Here is a 1,114-nt window from a genome sequence, read left to right on the forward strand (position 1 = left end):
AATCGCCCAGTCTGAACATTTTTAATGCTTCTTCCTCCATGCGAGGAAGTAATAAACATGCAGATCTCTGCAGCATAACGGTGGCAACAGGATGGAAAAGCTGCAGAACCGTCAGACTTTCAGAACCTGATGAACCACAATCAATAATATTTTATTTCAATAAATAAGACATATTTTTATACCTCAATTAAAAATATCAACAAAGAAATGTTAGGAATCAATGATTATGATTAGATTGTAGATTATTATACATTTTTAACAAATAAAACCTTTAATGTTCAGATTATTAATGGTAGAACTGGACGTCTGTTCAATCCTGAGATCAACAAAAACAATCTGATCTCTGATTAAACAATGATTTGTTTTTATCACCGCTTTACATTAATGAAGTGAAATGATCAACAGATTTGACCCAGTTTCTCTGGTTCTGTCCGCATTAAACTCTTTTCCCTAACAGTGTTCTCATTTAATCATTTTTGGTGCTAAACGATTCATATCCTATTTTCTGACATTTCCAGAATACTCTGTTTCCTCATTTCTTTATCTAACTCCAGTTTCTTAGTAGCCGTCGTTCTGGTTTGCATATTGAGAGTTTTGTTGTTCATTGTGTCTCCTGTTGCTGTGACCCTGCAGCAGGATCTCTACTACCTGCACGTGTTCTTCGTCCTGTGTGCCGCTGGAATCACCCTGTGCCTCATCACCTCCCTCTCTGTGGAGTTCCTGGGTCTTTCTGCAGCCACCAACCTGCACCACAACCTGCTTAACAAGATCATCCACGCTCCCATCAGGTAGACCAGAGGGTCCATTCCCACCTGGTCCGGTTTAGTCCGGTCCTGGAGAGCTGCGTTTGGTTTTAGAGTGGTGCCTAGAAGCATCTGAATGTCGTCCCAGAAAAACCATATTGTTGTGGTTGTCATGGTGACCAGGAGATGTGGATCATGACTGAAACAATTAAGCAGATTAGTTGATTATTGATCATCAATTAATGTCGTAATTGATTAATCATTAACTGGACTATACAGACTCTAAAACCTGCCTTTAGCTGACAGAGAAACCCACTTAGAGCAGCAATTATACCAAAATAAAAAGACATATAAATATTTGGAATTTAAAT

The 1,114-nt window shown here is 38.6% G+C and overlaps 1 protein-coding gene across 1 annotated transcript in view; it reads left to right on the top strand.

Annotated features, from left to right (window-relative positions):
• LOC107092346 (ATP-binding cassette sub-family C member 9-like) overlaps nucleotides 1–814 on the top strand; it is a 35,072-nt gene extending 34,258 nt beyond the window's left edge. The window contains exon 16 of the mRNA XM_015386782.1: nucleotides 634–814. Coding sequence (XP_015242268.1) covers nucleotides 634–792 — 159 coding nt within the window. The 3' untranslated portion in view covers nucleotides 793–814. The remainder of the gene's footprint in view (nucleotides 1–633) is intronic.
• Nucleotides 815–1,114: the final 300 nt, after the last annotated feature.

Source organism: Cyprinodon variegatus, unplaced genomic scaffold (genome assembly GCF_000732505.1).
Source record: "Cyprinodon variegatus isolate N-32 unplaced genomic scaffold, C_variegatus-1.0 Scaffold376, whole genome shotgun sequence".
Taxonomy (NCBI): Eukaryota; Metazoa; Chordata; class Actinopteri; order Cyprinodontiformes; family Cyprinodontidae; genus Cyprinodon; species Cyprinodon variegatus.